Source organism: Schistocerca gregaria, chromosome 2, assembly GCF_023897955.1.
Source record: "Schistocerca gregaria isolate iqSchGreg1 chromosome 2, iqSchGreg1.2, whole genome shotgun sequence".
Taxonomy (NCBI): domain Eukaryota; kingdom Metazoa; phylum Arthropoda; class Insecta; order Orthoptera; family Acrididae; genus Schistocerca; species Schistocerca gregaria.
Window position 1 is genome coordinate 278,343,159 of NC_064921.1, and position 23,725 is coordinate 278,366,883.

General features: G+C 37.2%; 1 protein-coding gene across 1 annotated transcript in view; it reads left to right on the plus strand.

Moving 5' to 3' along the window:
• Nucleotides 1-17,321, plus strand: part of LOC126336868 (protein NDNF) — a 376,430-nt gene extending 359,109 nt beyond the window's left edge. The window contains exon 9 of the mRNA XM_050000973.1: nt 8,954-17,321. Within this exon, the coding sequence (XP_049856930.1) occupies nt 8,954-9,098 (145 nt within the window). The 3' untranslated portion in view covers nt 9,099-17,321. The remainder of the gene's footprint in view (nt 1-8,953) is intronic.
• Nucleotides 17,322-23,725: the final 6,404 nt, after the last annotated feature.

A 23,725-nucleotide genomic window follows, 5' to 3' on the forward strand; every position in this document is an offset into this window, starting at 1 on the left:
GCCTTTCGCTCCCTGTATTTTACCCCTGCCACCTTCAGAATTTGAAAGAGAGTATTCCAGTCAGCATTGTCAAAAGCTTTCTCTAAGTCTACAAATGCTAGAAACGTAGGTTTGCCTTTTCTTAATCTTTCTTCTAAGATAAGTCGTAAGGTCAGTATTGCCTCACGTGTTCCAACATTTCTACGGAATCCAAACTGATCCTCCCCGAGGTCCGCATCTACCAGTTTTTCCATTCGTCTGTAAAGAATTCGCGTTAGTATTTTGCAGCTGTGACTTATTAAACTGATAGTTCGGTAATTTTCACATCTGTCAGCACCTGCTTTCTTTGGGATTGGAATTATTATATTCTTCTTGAAGTCTGAGGGTATTCACCTGTCTCATACATCTTGCTCACCAGCTGGTAGAGTTTTGTCATGACTGGCTCTCCCAAGGCCGTCAGTAGTTCTAATGGAATGTTGTCTACTCCGGGGGCCTTGTTTCGACTCAGGTCTTTCAGTGCTCTGTCAAACTCTTCACGCAGTATCTTACCTCCCATTTCATCTTCATCTACATCCTCTTCCATTTCCATAATATTGTCCTCAAGTACATCGCCCTTGTATAAACCTTCTATATACTCCTTCCACCTTTCTGCCTTCCCTTCTTTGCTTAGAACTGGGTTGCCATCTGAGCTCTTGATATTCATACACGTGGTTCTCTTCTCTCCAAATGTCTCTTTAATTTTCCTGTAGGCAGTATCTATCTTACCCCTAGTGAGATAATCTTCTACATCCTTACATTTGTCCTCTAGCCATCCCTGCTTACCCATTTTGCACTTCCTGTCGATCTCATTTTTGAGATGTCTGTATTCCTTTTTGCCTGCTTCATTTACTGCATTTTTATATTTTCTCCTTTCATCAATCAAATTCAATATTTCTTCTGTTATCCAAGGATTTCTAGCAGCCCTCGTCTTTTTACCTACTTTATCCGCTGCTGCCTTCACTACTTCATCCCTCAGAGCTACCCATTCTTCTTCTACTGTGTTTCTTTCCCCCATTGCTGTCAATTGTTCCCTTATGCTCTCCTTGAAACTCTGTACAACCTCTGGTTCTTTCAGCTTATCCAGATCCCATGTCCTTAAATTCCCACCTTTTTGCAGTTTCTTCAGTTTTAACCTACAGGTCATAACCAATAGATTGTGGTCAGTGTCCACATCTGCCCCTGGAAATGTCCTACAATTTAAAACCTGATTCCTAAATCTCTGTCTTACCATTATATAATCTATCTGATACCTTTTAGTTCCGCAGAATGTTAATTTTTCCCTAGTCGAAACAATGGCTATTGCACACTCGCAAACAGTTGGAGTGATGTGCACAATTTCTTTGCCCACAACAGTTCCCACAGGAATAATTAACTCCCTCTTTACTATCTGTCGCCGCGATATGTGAAGCATATCATCCACACTTCTCGCAGAAGCAAAGCTCTCAATGCTCTCGTTATTTTCGACACACTCGTGTGGTCTGCCATGAGACAAGAGAGATTTTTTTGAAATTTTAGTTCTCAAAACTCATTTATGTAATGGGATCTCCCCACCATGTCACATCTGCGTCGTCCAGTATGGCTTCAACCAATCCCCGTCTTGTTAGAGGTGAATTTTATTTTTCTTGCCAGGTCACCACCTAGCCCTGTTCAAGCTGTAAGGGACAATTTATTGTTATCTTTTTTTGCGCTGAAGCTCGCCATTCTCTTCTTAAGTGGGGTTTTCCAATGCCATTAATCACCTGCTCAGTTCATTGCCGGCCGGAGTGGCCGAGCGGTTCTAGGCGCTTCAGTCTGGAACCGCGTGACCGCTACGGCCGCAGGTTCGAATACTGCCTCGGGCATCGATGTGTGTGATGTCCTTAGGTTAGTTATGTTTAAGTAGTTCTAAGTTCTAGGGGACTGATGACGTAAGATGTTGAGTCCCATAGTGCTCAGAGCCATTTGAACCATTTGAACCTCAGTTCATCTCCAAAATGCAATTGACTTTAACTTACTTATGCATGCCCCTCCATTATTGGTTGATATTCTTTTGTTAGTTTTAGGTACATGAGATTACTGCAAGTGCTTTTTGTTGAAATAATACACTTATAATTTTCTGAGGATATCATACTGTATCGCACTGTCATTGTGGATCAAGCTCATGAAAGGTCCGTAAAATCCAGACACCTTACATGTCCTCTTGTTTGGTTTTAGGTTACTAAACAAACAACCCATTTGGCACACCACCTCTGGTGGGCCACTTGACTTTGCGAGCGCAACGGCCTGATTGCTAACTGACACGGAAATGGCGCAGTGTATCGACTTGTTTTTTTTGTAATAATTATTTCTCAGCACTATTTACACTGCAATACCCTTACAAGCATTTCACACTGTTTCTGATCACCTTCTACAAAGTATGAGTTACCTCCTACGAACAAGTATCCAGCACACCAAGAAAAATTATGGGAAAAGTGTGCACAGTAAGTCCTCAACATTCTAGCGTATTTTTGGGAACTATTTTGTAATGCCTTCAGCTGGCGGTTCGATCTTAGGTCATTTTCAAGTACCTGAAATGAGAGAAACATACATTGTATGCGTTAGTGTCACTTGTGTATTGAATGTAAGAACAAGTCATAGCCCAAGTTACACTAGGAGGATTATAACTTACTTTATAGAGAATTCTGAAATAGTATATTTTGCCATGTATGTCTTTGCTCCTGTGACTACATATAACTGCCATAGAAAAAATTTGTAATAGTCTTTCGTAATTTTAGGGGCATGTTACTTTTCAGTGATTGTTGGAAAGGTCTTATATATAAGATCAAAGCTTTTAACGTACACTTTAGGGTATGAAACTGCAATCTGCTCTATTGTTATCCAGTGTGTGAAAAACAATGCCCTCAATGGACTGTGATAGCACTAACAAACTAAAGAAAATGAAGCGCTTAGTGCTCAAAGTTAATTCAGAAATTACATTAATTAAGAAGTAGCGAAATGCCCATGTCAGTTTTATTTATGATGCAAGGGAATGATGAGAGATGACTAAAAAATAGTGATGGCACTTAGGTGTAGAAGTATTTTTCTCTGATTTTGGCCAGTCATTACATAGTTCCATTAAAATGTTACTAATTCTGCCAAGATACCAATTTCCATTAAAATCATTTCTTTGTAAGACTTCAACATTTTTGCTTGTGAGGATGCACCTACAAGGTAGAGTTGGTCGTTAGAAGGAGGCTTAATGGCTGGCAACTTACCTTGCCAGCGGTGTCTGACAATAACTGCAGCAAATGATGCTGTCAGGTTGGCAATACAAATTTTTGCCATTTTTGTATGCCATCTGTTGATTCCAGGAGCTGAGGTTTTAAACACCGGTCTCATTTGCTCACTTTGTTTCTGCAAAAGTTACACTCAGCCTCCAGACCATGTGGACCACCACATGGTGCGACCTGCCAAAGCACTTCGCCCCACACAAACAGCAATTTCCCAAATGGATGCATCACATTCTCTCTTGTCAACAATATGCCTTCTTTCAAAGTCACTTATTTGACAGTATGGTTAGCACATATGTCTTTGAGGCATCCTGCATGTCCGCTCAAGTCACACTGATCCATTACCTTCGGTTTATAAAAACAACGAGAGCTGTAGGCACATTTTACTGGTTGGTGGTGTTGCGCCGTGATATTGGTGTTGACCTTGATCCTGTGGGCCAACATGGTTCAAATGCTAATCATTCTGCAGGACATATTAATGTATGTGTCCTGTGAATAAGATGTCCTATCTGCAGTCGTTCAAGGTGCTGTTTTTCTGAACATGAGTGTACAAGTGTGGTTTGGTAAGTGTGGTAAAAAAGTGAGAAAAATGTTTGTTTCGTAAATAACTCACCATATTTCTTGACACAGTCTCCTATGAGGGATATTCACTTGGTCCAACTATCCTCCAGGCTTTCCATCCCACTGGAAAATGGGTTCTGACAAACTCTGCAGGATACTCGTTGACTGCAACTATCACTTCTTCATTTAATTAAAATTTCTTGCCAGCAAGCCTTAGTTTCAAGTTTTGGAACAGAGAGAAGTTACTTGTAGTCAAGTGTGATGAGTAGGGTGGATTAGGAACTATTCCAGTCCAAAGCCAAATTCATGCACTTTTGCCACTGTTAACGCTAGTGTGTGTGATGGTGTATTATCCTAGTGAAAGACCACTTTCTTGAGTGCCAACCTTGGTAAGTCTGGTAAATTTTCATAAAATGTTGGTACTCTTGATTATTCCAAGGACCATATAGAGAATTTCAAGTATGTACAGCGTACAGTTCATTGTTGACAGCCATCTGAACTGGTTAGTGTGTCGACTACAATCCAACAATGTAGCACAATAGCATCCCATTTTATGGTTCTGTCTTTTTCCAAGTAATCTGTGAGGATTATTCCTTGGGAATACCAAAAGAAGGTGGCCATCACCATACAAGCTACCAAAATGGTCTTTGCTTTCTTCTGAGCTCTTTTACCAGCCTTTGTCATTGTTGCGACTGCTATTTTGTATCTGGTTTGTACTAATGGTTTCATCAAGAATCACAGATCTGTGCAAAAAGTCTTGCAGATTGAGATGAAACATTGCCAGACATTAAAGTATTGTGCCGGATGCACTCATCGTCACCTCTTACACAGATTCTCCAAGCCACTTCTCAATGCAGGATATTACGCACTCGTTCAGTTGAGATACCTAGTCTCGGCAATCTCACGAATTTTCATTTGGCACTCTCGAGATTTTGGCAGTGGTTTCCTTTGTGATGACCTCAATTAGACGGCTGGAGTATGCTTCATCTTCTGTACTTCTCCGACCACATTTAAATTCATAAATCCAAAAGTAAATGGGCTTCAATGATGTTGTAGAGGCCGTGTGAATTTCATTCAATTCTCTTTTGATTTGTGCTGCATTCCAACAATTCTGATGAAAATAACAGCAAGGCACCATTTTCAGTCATAATCAACACACCGACCAATTCAGACAGCTGTCAACAATGAACTGTACACTGTACATAGTTGAAAATCTCCATATGGACCTGGGAATAATCAAGCATACCAACCATGAAAGTGCCACAAAAATGTTCCATTCTTTCATAGAAATTTATCAGACTTATCAGACCGCCTTCTTACACTTCCAGCGTCACATATAACACGCTTTAGCAGTGTACTTGTTCCGTTCTCAATGTAATGATTTTGCTTACAGACATTCTTGATTTTCTGTGATTGCGTACAATTGTTGCACATTGTTTCGTATACATACTATAACATTTACTTTTATCTGTTTGAAACACTGAGATGTTTCTGCCTTGAATAGACAAATAAGAGAAGTGCTATGTAAATCTGTGGTAGCCGCATAGCAGCATTCTGAGGATCTATAACTCCATGACAGAAATTAAGGTTTGTGTCCTCTTGATAACATTTGTTTACATTGTATCATTTATTGATTTGTTGTAAGTGTGACGCAAATATAGCCAAGGTATTGCAAACTTGAAAACACACTGTACCATAGACAACTATGTGACAATCAGTCATTTATTGCCAGTAAGTCGCAGCATATGCAGGCCACAAGAGAAAGCTTGCTGGTCCAGTAGGACGGTTTCAGTGTGCTATCCCAATGAAGCAGTACAGTGCAGCAGGATCACTCACCATTTCACATGAGTCGAAGTGTTTAGCAATGGTTTTCACTAATGATAAACTGGCCTGTTTGAGAGATGAACTTGAATCTCATTGAAAATTTGTGGGACAAATTGAAGTGTCACATGAACTTAAACCAGCTGACACTATATCCTGGACCTGGTGTTGAACAGCTGGAATGGCAGAGTCTCATGGACAAAGAGACACGTTTCCAGAGACTAACCACCTCTGTGCCTCACTTGATTGCGCTTATCGTAGGTGGAGCTGAGACTGGCCTCATCACTGATGTGAAACTTTCATCATCTCACATTACTCCATTATAATACAACATCTGACACAAATAGTAATATTTTCTTCCTTACTGCCTCTCCAACATTTACTACATCTTTTATGCAAAAGAAGGGCATTCAGATCATACAAAGGCTCATTTTCAAGTTAACTCTCTTTGGGAGCCAAAGGATAACATTCCATGCACTGTGTCCATTTCTCTACATTAGTTTCAAGAGAAATGACCACTGCAGAATATAAATTCAGTGTCTTCTTCTTCAGATTGAATTTCTGAAGCATTGTCTTCAACTAAATTTGTATCAGACTATGAATAAGTAGAAGATTGTTCCCTATGTCGTTCTCTTTTTCTTTTTCCAGAGCAGAACTTTCACTTGTGTCTCCTTTGATTCTGCTACAGCTGTAATCTCTTTGAATTGTTTCAAATGTTTCCTGTATACATACAAGTTAGCTACTTAACAGATTCAGAATGATCTGGTTTTAGTGTATCAAGTGGCTCTTGATGTGGCTTGCTGATTGTGGGAGCTGGCTGGATACTAATTGAACTCACATTTCTCTGTTGTTTACATCTTGTATGTCCAACTCATCTCTAAGTATATGCCTATTACATGGCAGGTGTCCCATTTTCCAGAGGTCATTTGCAGCATTTTAAATTGTTACTGGACTCAAGGAGGCTTGCTTCAAATAACTTCACAATCAAGAATAAGACTGCTACTTGACTTGGGTTGTTTGCCTCCCAGGTTTCTACTTTCTGGGGATAATGTGTTTTAAACACTTTCATGGATTTCACACAAGAGGCTGCAATTTATGTTAGGAAAAGCATGATATATAGATGATGTGGACATAGTTTTCTCTGGCTCTGTCTGTCACATGAATGTAATATGTTGCCCATCAAATATTAGCGCAACAAAATCATCATGAGAAAGTTCACAAAATTGTCAGACTGCTTATTAAATATGTGAATCTGAACCAGCTACTAGGGCTGCAAGGTTACATTACCTTAATATCAAACATAGAACCCTATAAGCAAGACAATCAGGTTTTACGATACATATGGTATTGCATATTAGGAGTAAGCCATCTTATGTGAGGAACTTAGCCTCATAGTTATGATGCTCGTGATGAAAGATGGAGCTCTGACAGTTGTGTCATGGGTGTGAGATCACCCCAGTATGGGTCTGACTATGAGATGAGTATGCAGGTGGTCAAGGAGCAGAGAGAGGTGACAGTATTTGCTGGGGTGCAGAGAAATAGTGGTATGTGTGAGATGGTACAACCAGCAAGTCCTAAGCTGTGCTATGGCAAGAGGCAAGGTGGAGAAAGGGAAACAGCTTGGTCACATTATTGCAACTCCAGTTTTGGGATCAGGGGCTGTGGAGGGAGTATGAGCACCTGACTCTGGTCCTCAATGTTGAATGTATGTGGTGGGGAAAGGAAAACAGGTTCATCACTATGGAAGGATAATTGCTGGGAGGGATGTAAGAGGGGTAACAGCATGACCTGGACCAGCTACTGGCAGCTCAGAGACCAAAATCATGTCATGCTCAAACTATTTGATATAATACTGAAAACATACACAGAATTAAATTATATTGCAACATTTCTAGTGCAGCTGGGCCAGCTATCCCTTAAAAATGAGCCATCCCTGTTTGTGAGAGAATATTATTATGTTGGTGACTAAGTGATTTTACATCAGTCAGAGCATTTGCCAAAACTTTATCTTTTATGAAGCTCATATTGCAAATGTAGGAGAGAGTAACTGATTGAATAATTACACAGTTCTTTGGCATGAATGAAACTGATGATGATTTACTTTATGTCAAATTATGCACTCAATAGTAAGTGCCAGTCTCAACATCAATCCTTTTGTCCATTTATTCAGGAACACTAAAATTCACTGTCACTCTCAATTTTGAAAACAATTTTAGAAAACCGAAATTAAGTTGCTGGACAGACAGTTTTGTCTGTCTGGATTCAACCATTCACAGAAGCAGGAGACAGAATGGAAAAGCAGATGCAACAGAAAAAAATCATTAAGACAAAATTAAGTAAAGAGAATTTTTTGACACAGTTCTTTTTTTTTAGCTAGTGCTACAGTAGTTGTATTAAAGATTACAAATAAGGTACACCAGTGTTGTACTCATCAGCACAAGAGAAACTACCACATAAAGCCATTGGCACCTACCATGATGGAGGCAGAAAAATATTGACCAGGCGGTGGCAACAAACTCTGGTTCAACAAATGATGACTAGGCACTATGATGGTGCTCCACTTGCACAGCTTTGCTAACACCTCCTTCTGACTGCATCTAGCACTGATACTCAAAAATCACTGCATTCTTTGTGATCTATGTTGCTGCCCTATCATTCTGAGAATAATGTTGAATTGGTATTAATTTCAACTGCGATGTGTAGTACACCTCACTGGTATGATAATATGTTACTGCTATAATGCCACATGGGCATTACCAGACTGAAAGTATTGCCACATATTGTGACATGGCTGTACACACTGAGAATGCTCATTGTGGAAGTTAAGTCATTTTCTGTGTGAACAGTTTTGTTCTTTTAGGTGTAAATAATTAAGCAAAGACATGCTGTATGGAAATGTTGTAGATTATGATTGCACTATACATGGAGCAGTTGAAACCTTGGCTTTCACAAACTGAATCATTAAAAAGTTATTGGGCTTCCAGTGAAGAGAGTTTTATAATTCAAGGAGATTCATTCTCATAATATTCTGGGAAAGAATTTTATGACTGGATTGCAGAGCATGATGCTTGGTAAGACAGAAATGGAATGAATGGTTGCTAAAAAATGTACATAGTTAAATGTGAGTAAGAGATACAAATTTTAGTCCTTTGGCATTTCATATTTTGTAAAGTTTAATGATACATAAATTCAGCTCACTCGCTTGTATAATTAGGACAGTATTTTCTTTAGTCTCTCCTTATAGTATAATACAACTACTTCTGTACAACAGCTATCGCTGCATTGTCTGATAATAATTGTTACAGAGCGAGTAATGTGACCACACATGAAGTCACTGGTCTGGAACCAGGTCACAGTTATGTGGTCCAGCTCACAGTGCAACGGCCAGGTGGACGACCTCTCTCATATGATCTTCTGCCAGTGCGCACCACAACAGAATGTCTGCAATAAGTTTATGTGTGCATTCTCTTGCATCTATCAACTTAATGTAAGAATGATAACAGATGATGTTGTGAATGTAGCAGGAATGTCTGTACCTGGACTCTTACCTTTCCATGTAAGGAAACATTTAAGACTAAATATTATAAGAGGCTATGGACATAACAGGTATAGGGCCTTCATATATTTGCTGCTCAAGATATGTACTGTCTTAGTGGCATGAGTTTATATGTGAATCATTTGATAATTTAATTTTGTTGAAGTATTATTTCTATTAGTTAAGGTCAAACCAATGTTGAATTGTAGACTGCGCAATATTTATATTCTAGGCACAGTTAGTTAAGTCCATATTTTCTGACCATGTTTGATACAATATTGATTAGATTTGTTATGTAATAGGAATTTAATTTCCAAGTATGTGCCAATAACTAATAAGCTTCTGCAATATTACACATAGAATCCAGCATACCTGTGTAGAATGGTTGCTTTTTCCACACTGTGATCAAGGAGAGACGAAATTCCATGAGAAATGTATAGAGAACACAATGTAGTCTTCACAGATTGTAGATGAAATATCAAAACTCTAAACCACTTTTCAGCACAGACCTCACAACATTCAAGATAAGTCTCTACATGTGACAAATCTATAGCCTCCTTACACAGTGTTAGCAATACCTCCACCGAACTCTTTCACATTAAATTGTACTTAATTTTCTACCATTGATTTCTCTTGGAAATCTTAAATACAGTCATTCAATACATGATGCAATGAATGTGCGTAATGGTGAAGATGCTTTAAATTGAGATTATTCTTGGTCTTGAATATCCACGCATAGCTGTACAGTAATACTAAACTAGAATATCAAAACAAATACATTATTAACATTTTGACCTGGGTTCCTGTAAGAATAGTTCAGAAATAAGCTGCAGTGCTATCCCTGAATGTAACTGTCATAATAGTATCAATGTATTTTAAGTGCTGTATACTCTGCAGGGTGCTTAAGTAACATACAATGAAAGTGACATTTTACATAAATACACCCATAATGCTTTATATTTTTGAGATAATGTCTGTTATTTTCTTCATACATTGAACAAAGATGGAAAATTCACCAGTCTGAAGAAACATGTTCTAAAAGGACAGCATAAACAAATGCAAACTTTATATAAATGAAATGACAGATAATGCAATAGTGTATCAGATATGTATTTTGTAAATGGTTCAAAAAGAGTCTTAAACCAGTATCCAAATTTCTTGAAGGTTATTTGCTATATCTTCATTGTTCTGTTTGCAACCATTCACAAAATGCAGCTTTGTGAACACAATAGAATATGTGCACGTGTCCCATACATGCAGAGTTCTTTTTTTCTTTATGTCAAGAATCACTATACAAATACAGAATTGGCCACAATCTATTCAGTGTAGCAGTTATATTAATAACCAGTCACATCTGCTCTAGGGATCACAATCAAAAGACTTTCAGATCCATCCAGCAAAAGGGAGGAATTAATCCTGCTGAAAGCCACTACATTAATGTAGATTGACTACAATTTTTTTAGGAAAAGAACAAAGTCATTAATTCCACTCTTTTTTATGCCACATTAGAAGCTCTTTGCAACATCACATACATCTTTTGTAACTGTAGATCCTTTTGCCATAAGATCTGTGCATTACAATAGTTAATACAATCAGTTGGTACTATGTACTTTTCAAAGAGGTTAATGACACATAACAGTATGTAGAGTCAATAAACGACTGAAATTTATTGAACTGATTTCTTGTCTGTGATCAGTTATGCAGTAGGTAATGGATAGTAGTTTGTGGGATGAACATGTCTTCTTGAGTTTCACATACACGTGTTTCTCTGGAACTCCATTTGAATTTACTATCCCCTGAAGACTCTCTTGGAACATGCCAAGTATTGAAGAAGTACCTAGTCATTCCTTAAAAATTCTTCTGCCAGATACACCCTGCTCCATGTATTTCCTTGCATAGAAAAATTATCTGTATTACTTATTAAAAAGTGGTTCTTGATGTTCTGCTGCAAATTGCTTTAAGCATCATCTCATCCTTGGTCAACTACTCACAGCATACTCATGCCTTCCCTAAAAATTAGTGTGTGTACACACACACACACACACACACCTAAGTTTATCTTGATAAATTACATCCTAATTAAATTCAGAATACAATTTATGCCATTAGTTTTACTATAGACATCAGGGATCTTTTAACATTTTCATGTAGGTTATCTTGTTTGACTCCAATGAAACTTTGAAGCAAAAAAAATTGCCAACAGTATTCAAATTCTGGTGACTCATACTTGTTACAGAGTGAATGAATTTATTTAACTTGCAAAATAGAAAAGTCTCTCTTCTTTAGAATATTAGTGACAAAAGCACACAGAATAGTCCTTGTACTAGAAGTAAATACAGTCTGCTCATTGCTCAGAATAGTAATATAATTATCTGTTCTCAGGAGCTCAAAACTTTTTAATAACACACAATTTTCTTGTCTAACAATGGAAATCATGAGTTGAATAATAATTTGAATTAGAACAGATTGCTAGGAGACATCAAGCAGTAAACTGTCTCATTTAAAAGTAACCTCTCCGATGTTAGTTTTTGAACAAAGTTCTTTCTTAAGTGAGGAAGGAGTTTTTGAACAAAGTTCTTTCTTAAGTGAGGAAGGAACACACACACACACACACACACACACACACACACACAACTCTCACATATATGGTTAATGTCACCTCTGCTTGCTCTAGGGATAAAAGACGTGTGCAAAGCTGAACCCAGAAGAGGGATACAGGCAGCTGGAGGACTGGGACTAGTGAAAACTAAGGCCAGGGAGGTTACAGAAGTAAAGATAATGTTGCAGGGGGAGTTTCCAAAGGTGCAATTTAGAAAATCCGGCACTGCTAGAAAATAATCCAGATTTTACATAACCCTTTCCAGATCTCTGCTTCTCTCCTCTCCCTTTTTCCCATGATCCCACATCCTTGTACTTTCCCACAGAGAGCATTTCCCCCACCCACACCCTGCTAACCCCCATACTCATAACTCACACCACGCCTCTTTAGTGCCTCCAAACTCAGATGACAGAGGATTGCTTTGCACCCAGATGTGACTGTGGCCATTTGTGTGTGAGGTTTTGAGTATGTTTGTGTTTTTCTTCCTGATCTGACGAAGGACTTTGTCTGAACACTAATACCAAACAGTCTACTTTTAAAATGTCTGCCCACTGCTCAGTCCTACCTGTCTGTGGTAAGTAGTACTCTATTCTAACACATATGATTTTTTTAATAGAGTTTTTCTTAAGAGCTACAACACTATTAGCATATACAACAAAACTAATAAGAAAGATAAAGGAGAAAACTGTAAGATAGAAAATGGGTGCCACAGGTGTTGTATGGAAGTATTAATATTTGAAAGTAACTTATTTACATCCTTTCCAGTACTGAGAATAATCAGCCTGACATATTGTCCTCAATCAAGAACTGAAATTATCTGCCAATTTTTTAAGTAAGTAACTCACATCTTGAAAATAAATTCAAAACTAAACTTGAAGCAACTGTAAAGGATAATTGTAATTACTGGTAAGAGGAAGTTCATCAGTTTCAAAAATGAAAAACATCTTTCCAAATTAGTTTAAGTAAATACCTTCATAATAACAGAAGCACATAAAGCTATAAATAAGAGCTAATTATAGCATCATTAATAGTGCCTGATAATTAGTTGATTATTTGAGGTAATCCTTGCCTTGCTATGACATGAAAACTAGCTCAACCCGATCATTTACAGGAAGGACTGCAACTGCTAAAAAGTTCAAATCACTGTACAGCTTGGAATTTTTCACAAGTGCAAAGCAGTGTCATAGATAATTCCACACAACATACTGCAAAAATTCCCAGAGCTAACCTATGACCAAATCTTTATTTTTGCAGACTTCCCATTTAGCAATTAATTTATGTATCTACTGCCAATAACAGAAACAAGTCATGGGAGAAAACTATAATTCTCTAACTACAAAGCCAGTGCAAAACCAAACATGATGTGGGTCAAATTCAGAACCAAGAAGTGAAATATATGTTTCTTTCATTGAATTTTGTCAGTTGTTCATCTTTTAGAAAGTGTGCATTCCTCACACCCTGTACTATTGAATGATTATGTCTTTGCCTTATTGCTTCCTTTGTTTCTCTATTGCTCTACATTAATAGTTGCATGAGAGGGAATCTTCTATTCTTGAAGAATGACTCCATTAAGTTTACCTTATTTCTAATCTCTATGTTGTTCTTTTTTTCTTATTTAAATGCTGTATAACACAATCAATTCCCCCCATTGGGATGCACGTAGTAGCCAGATTGTATTATACAGTTCTTTTCATGTTTCTGTCACAAATCATACTGATTAAAACTGAATTCTTTGTTTCCTTGTTACTTTAAAAATACTCTTGCTAACCCTTCCACTTTTCTGTGTATCACCTTCCACTGAGTATGATGGCTATTTAGATCTTTCTCTTTCTTTCTAAATTCCTTTCTACCTACTTTGTTTCCTTTCCTCATATCTACCAATTTTCTTCTTACTCTCCTCCTCCATCTGTTCTTTTGCATCTCTTTTCTGAAGTGCTGTTTTGTGAAGCAATTCTCTATTCCTGTTATTATTTTCTGTTGCACTGTTTTTGTTAAGTTACCTCTGTAATTTTCAAACTTTTCTGCATCTGGGAGGGTTACTAAGCAATGCACTGTCCCTCTTTTAGATTTCATGGCTGAATCAAATAGTATGATAAAATAGTCATTTAGTCTCTCTTTCAAATATCAAACTTACAATATGAGAAAAGGAAAGTTGCCACTCACCATATAGCGGAGATGCTGAGCTGTGATAGGCACAATAAAAAGATTCACACAATCATAGCTTTCAGCCATTAAGGCCTTTTTTCAGCAGTAGACACCCATACACACACGTGCACACACACACTCAAGCAAGCACAACTTGAACTTGGAGAGCTGAAACTACACTACTATAGTTCCAAATCTCTGAGACTGCAGATGTGTGTTCAAGTAGCAACGATCCTTTTCATAACAGATAATGTGAAATATATATTTCATTTTAGAATATGATAATTTGATGCAATTGCTCTCTCTCTTTCTTTCTTGTTGTCTCTCATTATCAGCCCCGAGCCCCCCCCCCCCCCCTCCCCACCACACACACACACACACACACCACACACACAGTGTAATACTATTCAAGTAAGTCTACAATTATATAGTTGTTTTCCTTTCCTGATTAGAGTATTTGTATCAGTTTCAGTAATTAAAATGATTCCAGAAAGCTAGTTTTAGAGGCTTCATTTGTGACAGTAGCCATGTTATTTTAAAGCCATAGTTGTGGCTTCATTTTTATGTCTTTGTAGATACCAACTCACACAGTATAAGACTATATGTTTGCATAACATCATTATCACTTTTTGACAGAGGTTCTATTTACTGTATGCATTACAGAAACTATGTCTTCTGTATTTCCACACCCTCATTAGCAGGTTCCAAAGACTATGAAAAAAAAATCCCAGGACCATCATCTCAATTTCATCCAGCCTTCTGAATGACCTTTTGAATCTGAATAGTTACTGCTTCAATTACTACATAAGTCTCACTCAGAACAAAGTACAATTTTAAATTATGAGCCACACTGCAGAATGCACATTAAATATTTTCATTTATTTCACCTGGCAAATATTATTAATTGTGTATTATTGACAATCGGCCCTCTTCTTAATTTGTTACTGGATATGCAATTCTTCTCATATTTTTGAAAATAAGAAATATTTCCCAAGTGGTGTTCCTATCTTTACAACTTACTGTAGAAGTATATTGAAGCTTCAGACATACATACAAATTCAGTTTCTCACATAAATGGAATCTCTTGTTCCAGAAAATAAAAAAATAGAAATCATTGTTGCAAAGGAAAAGAGTCTAACAACTGAGCTGTTAAAACACAGACAACCAGAGAATAGGTGACAACACAAAAAAATACTGTATTGAATCTCTTTAAGTTCATAACTGTTTAAAGCATTTTTTTCATGTTGAGTGAGAGGGACACTGAGGAGACAGGTGAACACTAAGGAGAGCTGATACAGTTCATCTGGACTTTGAATCTCAGCAATTGTAGTCTGTTGTATTTGTTATTTTTTCTTAATCTCCCATAATGTCTGCATTTCCTGTTCATTGTTCAGAGGAACTTCCCTTACATATTAATATTGCTCATCTTCTCTTTCACATTGTGTTACCTACACTTTCAAGCTTTATGTCTTGATATGAAAATTAGTTTTCACATTGTCTTTCTTCATAGTTACAGATTTAATCAGCCAACTCTATATAGCCAACTTCAGAGTTATAAAATAACTCTAAAAATTGCTTCTGATCAAACACTTTATCATATTTCATATTCTGTCTGTAGTATTGTAAAAAAGTGGAGTGAGTTTCAATTTCTTGTCTCAAGAAGGATTTGAGTATACACTCCACACCTTTTTCTGTTAATTAAAATACTACAAAATACCATTGTGCCAAAAATTTCTGGTATGTTGCAAGTTGCAAATATCTGAACAGCACACTGAGATCAGTTGTTGAGCGGATGTGTCAGGAATGATAAGTTCATTAAGGTTTATCAAGAAAGTAATTTTAAATTGTATGGAGCACTCTTAATATATAATTTTGTCTTTTTTTTAAGACATACCTGTTGTAATTCTAAGTTAACGAAACTTCTCAAATGCAAATTATTGGACTCTTACAATTATGAATATTAGGCATTTGAATCATAATGTCATGTAAGGACCCATCAAAACAATAAGAACATTTTTCATCCAAATTGGTGTGCAATAATATATAGAAAGAGAAGTGTTAGAAAGTGCACAAGTGATGATTTTATTTTACAGTACCCATTACCATACAGAGCAGCTATTCTGAATAATTTCTTAATATTAATACTTTTTTTGTCTTCTGTACATCTTTATTATCTACATAAAAATAATAACACAAAAGAAGTTTATACTTAGTCAATATGTTTTAGACACACTGAGCATTTACCTTTATTTACAAAAGTATTCATAATATACCTCAAGAAATTTTTATGAATGATGTTTTTTAAAGTTTTTATGAGGCTATTTGTGTTTTATAGACTGAACAAATAATTTTTGTGAAATAGGAATGAACATGGGCACAATAGAAATCCTTGAGTATATTATTTGAGTCATTTACCTGAAGTACTGTATATATACCTTATGACAAGCAATAAGAGGACTGAGACCCATCTGTAGTACTGTTACCATAAACACAAACTAAATATAAAATATCTTTCTTCAAACACTGAAAACTGTGATGACAATAAGTCACTTTATCTGATTTTCTTTTCTAATTGCTCAACTGATGAATAGCCGACTCTTTCCGGAAAAGAAAATTCTTCACCACAAAAATCACCAATTGTATATTACAAGAGAGTGATAAATGTAAGTGATTAAAATTTAGAACAATGCACTCAAATTATAAAGAGCAGTGGACCACTAGTGGTTTGACATTTCTACTATTAGTGGCTTGTCCTACAATTCCTTCATGTCATTCTATTTCCATACCACATAGTATATTGCAGTCCCATATATCTTTTTGTTTTCTGTCTGCCAAGTGTTAAATTACAATCATCTTTATTTTATATATATGTGCTAGATTATGCTGCATACAATCATCATAATTCCTGATAAGTTGTTTCACTTACATTACATACAGTACAACAACAGAGCACTGATTACTCAAAAGACCTCTTTTCCATCTCATCAGGTGAGGCAATTAGAGAAAGTACAGAATTAAAAATTATAACAAAACTGGTTATTTTATATTTTTTTGTTCCTTCATCTTTCTTCACCTCAGATATGAACGTTCACTGATTGAAAGTTAGTCTGCTAATCAAACAATACTTACAGTGATTTTCTTATCTTGTAAGTATTTCTTTATGAATAAATAACAGAACTGTGTTTCTTCATATTTCTTGCCCATTTTCATTCCTAGTGTATTGTGTGCTTAGTTTTCTTTTTGTATTGATAATGTGGCAGATTCCACATAATAAACCATCCAGTGTATATAATCTTAAGTAATGATTTTCTTATTTATTATTAAGAAACTGCCTCTTAATATGAGTTACTGTACATATGAATGAAATTGTGAATAAACATTTTTGACTGTTTTACTACTCAGTTGATTTTTATGAATCCCATTATATACGTAAAACCCATTATAGAAGCTAAAATATTTTTCTTTGATCAGAGTCAGAACAGTTGTATGATGAATATAATATTTACCATCATATTCCCTGTACAGTGTATAAGGTTTCATATAGAGCCAGGCCAAGGAAAATTGGATTATATGAACATATTGCCTATCTTGTATTCATTTTATTTATTTATTTTGGCCTCTTGAATATTGCATTATACGTTGAACATAAGATGTAATGGAAATCATGTAAATAGAGATGCAAAAAAGTTGTACAGAAATTCAGGCAGCATAATTATTGTATTACAAAAATGATACAGCACAGCTCAACAAAAATTAAGTAACTTGTATGATGATCTTATAGCCTACACTACACATAACACTGTAGTGTTCAAATTAATAAGATCTACAATAGTAACAGTAAGTATAATAAAGGTTCAAGTAGTATAAATACGAATTGGCTTTTAGATATCAATCTGCTGAAATAAGAGCATGTAAGTAAAATGTTCTTCACTTTATTCTTAAATGTATCAATGTTTTCACAAAAAGATAAGGATTATTTATTGTAGTGTGCATTGTCCTTATATCTTACCCCATTTAGATTCCTGATCAGTATTTAGCTCATAAAATGAATGTTTGTAAAATACTTGAATCTACTAATGCAAAATAAACCAGCTTTAGTTTTACCATATTTCCTGGCAGATTAAAACTGTGTGCCGGACCAAACCTCAAACCTGAGACCCTTGCCTTTTGCAGACAAGTGTTCCAACAACTGAGCTATCCAAGTACAACTCATGACCAGCTCTACTTCTGCCAGTTATTCATCTCTGACCTTCCACACTTCTGTCAGTGCACACTCTGCACTAGAGTGACAGTTCATTCTGTGTTTAGGGTTGTGATATCACAGGACTGTGTTGTAACCTGAGTTGGGTCACAATATACTTGGTCAAAAACTCACTCTCAAATCAAAGTTGAGATAGGATTTTAGGTCATCCATTTCTTGGTACATGAGCAGTTGTGTGTAGTAGTGAAATGGCAGCAGGGTCCAGTTGAGACTTTTCAGATATCTGTGGTAAGAAACAGTGCAGAATTGCTTGGATGTTAGGCTAAGGCGGTAAATATCGTGATGATACAGAAATAACACTCTGGATTGGCTTTATCATCTGCTTTTTATGGCTTCTTCAAATGTTTGCAATGAACACGCAGAAGAGCACAGACACTACTCTACAACATAAGTAAATATAAAATGTAGATGAGGCTTACTTGATTCACCAGCCAGTTAACAGAACTAACGGCCATCCCAGCCCATAACTTTATAAAGATTCATGTATACATAGTAACATATGCTACTGCAGACTATTAATCATAGAACTGGCAGATTCTGTAGCTCTAATTGAACCCTTAGGTTTAAGTTTTGTTTTCTTTTTCTTTGCTTTGTTTTGTTTTAGGGTGCAAAACCAACTAGGGTCATATGCGCCCATGTCAGAACTGTAGAACATGAAGACAATTGATAGAAGAAAGACAGCTAAAAAAGGGACATGGAGAAAGGTCTATAATATATGCCATAGAGAAACAGAGGTACTGAACTAAAAATTAAATGGGTAAAAAGTAAAATGCAGTGAACAGCCCATGCGCTGTTCGCTAAAATGGCTAATATCTCAGATGGTAAACAAATGGGAATGTAAGTGGCTAAAAAAAGGGCATTCCACCAGGAAATGGCGAATTGACTCATTACAGTGAAAGTGACACACAGAGATAGCTACATGTAGACAAATTTATGATAATCCTAGTCGAGGGATGTGTACAGATAAACTTTGAAAGTCCTTCTTAGTATAAATGCTTAATTGCATATAATGCTCACTCATATAGTATGTGTTGTTGGCTCATTCCTCTGACGCTGCTGTGAGCATGTAATGAGTGGTTTCCCAATGAATAAGACCTCTTAATGGACTGACAGAAGTGGCTGCACTGTTCATCTCTTCCCAAGTTTCAAGACTTACAACTAATACTCATACTTGGATGATTTTCCTTTTCTTTCCTGGCAATTCTTAATGAAACAGTCATTGCACATCCCATACCAGGAGAAGATTTGCCCTCAAATCTTTGATATTAGTTTTACTCTTCTTTCTCACACAAGTTACATTGCTGTGTACATATAAATATGTTAACACTAGATTTTTATTTTAACATATAAACAGACAAATAAAGATTTTTCATTGATGCTTTTAATACATCCCTGTAACAAAAACATATACACCAAGTAATCACATTTTCTCCATCCCTCAACTGGAATCTGATGTATGTGATGATGAAACACAAGGGTTAGGAATAATTTCAGTTAGGGAGTGCACTTCTTGTGAAATTTTCCCATGGAGCTGGATCACAGTTCATATGAACATGATCATAACACTTCCTGTCTTTCCACATTTTCCATTTCTGGATGCCATGTCTGAGATGTCTAAGCACCACTCTTAGGGTTACAAGAGTGCTGATGGTCACTAATGCACAGGCAAGAATGCTTCTTTACCTATTGGATCTGTCAGTCTCTGCCACTCTTTTTCTAATTCAGCATATGTTGCCCTTTCCCTTTTAGGTCCTGTTAGTGAAGTATACTTATAGATGCAAGGAAGTGCAATTCTCCATCTTCATCTTTATCTGTTTGTACTTTAGTTCCATATGGAAACTCCTTCATGGATATGTTAACATTATGTGGCACATCCCAGAAGATTTTCTCAGTCTGTATTGTCTGCTAGATATGTACTATAAACCCACTTCCCGTATCTGTACATTTTCCTTAGGATATCAGTTTACCTGCTCCTTCACAATTACATCTACTGGTTCATGACTTACCACATAACAGTGTTAGTATTTCCTCTATGGAGGCAACATAGATGCACTTATTCAATTCCAGGGGGTCCTAATGCTACTGTTATCAATACAATTTCCTTAACAACAATTTAGGAAAAAGTAGATTGCTACTTATCATAAAGAAGACATGCTAAGTTGCATACAGGCACAATTAAAAGACACTTACATAAAGCTTTTGCCTGCACCCTACATAAGCAAATGGTAAATACATTCATATAGGCAAGCAAGCCTACCTCATGCACATGTGACTGCCAATGCCAGCAGCTCAGGAGAGAATGCAATTCTCTCATCGGATACAAGCAGCAGTCTGCTGTGAAAGGGGAAGGGGAAAGGGATAGTAGTGTATGGATGAGGGGAGAGAGAAATGCTGGCTGGCAGAGTATGAGTGACTAGAATTCCATCAAGCACAGTGTCAGGATGTTGTGGGGCAGAGAGGTGGAGAAAAAAAGGAGGAAAAGATGAGAGAAATGGGGAAATATGGGCAGGTACATTGTCAGAGGGTGGAAAACAAAGAGCGTGGGAGACAAGAATGCGGAGGAGATGATAGTTCAGAGGGGGTGGAAACTGTTTGGTGGAGGGTGTGAGTACCATATTTTGAGGTTGAGGCCAGGATAATTATGAGAGCAGAGAATATTTGTAAGGAGAATTCCCATCTGTGCACTTCAGAAAACCTGACAGCAGCAGGAAGTGTCCAAGTACTTTGGGTAGTGAAGCAGCCATTGAAATCAAGAATTTCAGCTGCATGTTATGCCACTCAATGGTCCACTTTGTTCTTGGCCACAGTTTGGCTACGACTGTTCATCCTGGTAAACAGCTGGTTGGTAGACGCATCAGTATAAAAAGCTGTACAATGATTGCAGAAGAGCTGATAAATGACATGGCTAATTGCACAGGTGGCCCAGCCCCTGATGGATTAGGAGAAACCTGTGACAGGACTGAAAGAGGAAATGCTGGGTTGGTGGACTGGGAGGTCTTGCACCTGGGTCTTCCACAAGGATATGATCCTATTAAGAGCTCGGTGGGAATTCCACTGTTAAATGCAGAGACGACAGTGGATAGGCAGAGCGTGTCTGTTGAAGGCCTCTAGAAGGGAGAAGAAGAATCAGGAATCAACAGGGAATAAATAGGGGATTCAGTATTAGAATCAGAGTTTAAAAGAGCTTTGGAAGACTTAAGATAAATAAGGCAGAAAGGATAGATAACATTCCATTGAAATTTTTAAAACCATTTGGATAACTGGTAACAAAATGACTGCTCATGTTAGTGTATAGATTGTTGAGACAGGCAATATACCATCAGACTTTTGGAAATACATTATCCACACAATTCCCAAGACAGCAAGAGCCAACAAGCATGAGAATTATTCCACAATAGCTTAACAGCTCATGCATCCAAGTTGCTGACAAGAATAACATACAGAAGAATGGAAAAATATTGGAGATCTGTTAAATGATGATCAATTTGCCATTAGGAGAAGTAAAAAGATCAGACAAGCAGTTCTGACATTGCAGTTGATAATGGAACCAAAAATGAAGAAAAATCAAGACATGGGGGGTTGGGTTGTTGCGGAGGAGGAGACCAGACAGCGAGGTCATTGATCTCATCAGTTTAGAGAAGGAGGGGGAAGGAAGTCAGCCATGCCCTTTCAAAGGAACCATCCTGGCATTTGCCTGGAGCAATTTAGGGAAATAACAGAAAACCTAAATCAGGATGGCTGGATGCGGGATTGAATCGAGACATGGTCATGGGATTTATTGACCTGGTAAAAGCATTTGACAGTATCAAATGGTGCAAGATGTTCAAAATTCTGAGTAAAATAGGTGTAAGCTAAAGGGAAAGGTGGATAATACACAATATGTATAAGAACCAAGAGAGAACAATAAGACTGGAAGACCAAGAACAAAGTGCTCAGATTAAAAAGGGTGTAAGACAGGGATGTAGTATTTTGCCCTTACTATTACATCTATATGTAGCAAAGAGGGAAATAAAAGAAAGACTCAAGAGAGGATTAAAATTCAGGCTGAAAGGATATCAATGACAACATTTCCTGACAACAATCCTATCCTCAGCGAAAGTGAAGAGCTATTTCTGGATGTGTTGAGTGGAATGAACAGTATAATGAGTGCAGAATATGGACTGAGAGTAAACTGAAGAAAGACAAAAAAAATGAGCAGTAGCAAAAATGAGAATAGTGAGAAGTGACTACATAGGCTTTCCCGGCATATTAAATCTTGAAGGTTTGCTACTGGATCCTAAAATCAACTTCACTTGATATTTCAGTGATCCAACTGGTCACCAACCTCAGGAGAATGCTGCTTCTTTAAGGAATTTTAACATCAAGAGTGTGTTCCATCCACCTTCAAAGATTAGGGTACTACTCGGCTCTGTGAAAGATGATTTTGGGCTTAGGAAACCCAGTGTGTACAAAATTCTGTGTCAGTATGGGAAGGCTTACATTGGCCATTCAATTCCCACAGTTCATGACAGGTGTGTGGGACATCACCATCATATGAGGCTACAACAGCCGGAAAAATTGGCAATAGCAGAACACTGCTTAATTGAGGGACATGGTATGAAATTTGATGAAACTGTGGTAGTTTCCAGCCTTTACGGTTTTTGGAACAGTGTCTATAAAGAGGTGATTGAAATTAGGTTGACAGATAATTTAATCCACAGAGACAATGGGTTTCCTCTTGGCAAGACATGGAATCTTGTATTATCTCACATCAAAATTGAATGTCCTTTAGTGCTGCCCTGAGTGTGATATATCATTACAACCAGTGTTCTACTAAAGGTGGCGCCACCTCCCTGTCATGGAGGGCAGAAACCATGATGGGCAGCACATGCACTGTGCACTGAATGGTGGCCTATATAGCACGTTGATTTGCAGCCTGGCTTCAGTTCTCAGCGGGACTTATCAGCAGAAGCAGCATTATCCTGAAGATGGCGACCAGTGATATCACCAAAATATCAAGTCAAGTTGATTTTAGGATCCAGCAGTAAAACCGAAGAGACTTTCAAGAATAGCGAGAATCTTAACATTACAGTTGTGGATCAGGAAGCAGAAGAAGTTAAGGAATTCTGCTACCTAGACAGCAAAATAATCTGTTATGGACAAAACAAGGAGGACATAAAGAGCAGTCTGGCAATAGTGACATAGGCCATAACTTGAGGAAGAAACTTCTGAAAATGTGTGTTTGGAGCACAGCATCAATAGTAGAGAGACATAAACTGTGGGAAAAGGCCAGTCATAAGAGAATTATAAGCCTTTGAGATTTGATGTTACAGAAGATTGTTGAAAATTAAATGAACTAATAACACAAGGAGTGAGGCCACAGAATTGGCAAGGAAAGGAACATATGAAAAACACTGACAAGAAGAAAGGACAGGACGATAGGATAACTCCATAATACTAGAGGGGGTTCAGAAGGTAAAAACTGAAGAGAAAGACAGAGATTGGAATACTTCCAACAAATAACTGAGGATGTAGGGTGCAACTGCTACTCTGAGATG